The sequence below is a fragment of the Eimeria mitis genome, genomic scaffold, assembly GCF_000499745.2.
Source record: "Eimeria mitis Houghton genomic scaffold, Emh_scaff6262, whole genome shotgun sequence".
In the NCBI taxonomy this organism is placed as follows: domain Eukaryota; phylum Apicomplexa; class Conoidasida; order Eucoccidiorida; family Eimeriidae; genus Eimeria; species Eimeria mitis.
Window position 1 is genome coordinate 1 of NW_013574450.1, and position 1,390 is coordinate 1,390.

General features: G+C 58.9%; 1 protein-coding gene across 1 annotated transcript in view; it reads left to right on the top strand.

The window, feature by feature from the left end:
• Nucleotides 1–201: 201 nt before the first annotated feature.
• Nucleotides 202–1,390, top strand: part of EMH_0086740 (uncharacterized protein) — a gene marked incomplete at both ends in the record, with an annotated part of 2,963 nt that continues 1,774 nt past the window's right edge. The window contains 2 exons of the mRNA XM_013501072.1: nt 202–277; nt 428–817. Of these exons, the coding sequence (XP_013356526.1) occupies nt 202–277; nt 428–817 (466 nt within the window). The remainder of the gene's footprint in view (nt 278–427; nt 818–1,390) is intronic.

The following is a 1,390-nucleotide window of genomic DNA, read 5'->3' on the forward strand; positions in this document are numbered from 1 at the left end:
GCTGCTGCTGCTGCTGTTGCTGCTGTTGCTGCTGCTGCTGCTGCTGCTGCTGTTGCTGCTGTTGCTGCTGCTGCTGCCGTTGCGCTCGAAATCAAACGGCGAGTTCTCCCTGCAGTATCCGTTCGGCTGCTGCTGCTGCTGCTGCTGCTGCTGCTGCTGCTGTTGCTGCTGTTGCTGCTGCTGCTGCTGCTGCTGTTGCGAATGCGGGACCCGCTGCGACAGCAGCAGCTGCTGCTGCAGTGCATGCTCCAGCTGCTGCTGCTGCTGCTGCTGAAATGTTAGCATATCGCGCAATGCCTGCAGACAAACAAAACACAAAAACTGTTGCTGCTGCTGCTGCTGCTGCTGTTGCTGCTGCTGCTGCTGTTGCTGCTGCTGCTGCAGCAGCTAAGCAGAAACTGAAATGACAGAGATGCTCTCCTTCTAGCAGGAGCAGCAGCAGCAGCAACAGCAGCAGCACCGACAGCAGCAGCAAAAGCAGCAGCAGCAGCAGCAATAGCAGCAGCAACAGCAGCAGCAGCAGCAGCAGCAGCAGCAGCAGCACGAGGTTTACCTGTGTTTGCTGCGCATACACATCCCTCATCTTCTGCAGCACAATCGCTTGCTGCTGCTGCCGCGCAGCAGCAGCGCGAATCTCTGCCCGCAACGAATCCTGCAGCAGCAGCAGCAGCAGCAGCAGCAGCAGCAATAGCAAGGCTTGGGCATAGACAACGGCAGCAGCAGCAAGAGACGCTACAGAAGCAGCGAGAGCAGCAGCAGCAGCAGCAGCAGCAGCAGCAACACAAGCCCACCGCTTCTGCTTCTGCAGCAGCAGCACGTTGCTTCGTCTCCGCCAGCAGCTGCTGCAGCGTCTCTATCTCCCCTGCACACAGCAGCAGCAGCAGCAGCAGCAGCAGCAGCAGTGCATGCAAAGCAATTCAGATGGCTGCTGCTGCCAACCCCCCAACACACAAAACTTCAGCAGCAGCAGCAGCAGCAGCAGCAGCGGCAGCAGCAGCATAGGAGCGGCATCATAGCAGCAGCAGGAGCAGCGAAGAAGCAGCATAGCAGCAGCAACAGCAGCAGCAACAGCAGCAGCAACAGCAGCAGCAGCAGCAGCAAGACAGCAGCAGCAGCAGCAGCAAGACAGCAGCAGCAGCAGCTCTCACCGCGCGCTGCGTTCTGTGCAGCAGTTAGCTGCTCCCTCGTCTCCCCCAGCTGATCCGCCTGCAGCAGCAGCAGCAGCAGCAGCAGCAGCAATAAGCAGCAGCAGCAGCAGCAAGCAGCAGTGAACATCAGGCTCTCGTGGTACTGCATCAGCATCAGTTGGTGCTGTTGCTGCAGCAGCAGCAGCAGCAACAGCAGCAGCAGCAGCAACAAAAAGCATATGTAGAGAATGCAGCAGCAACAG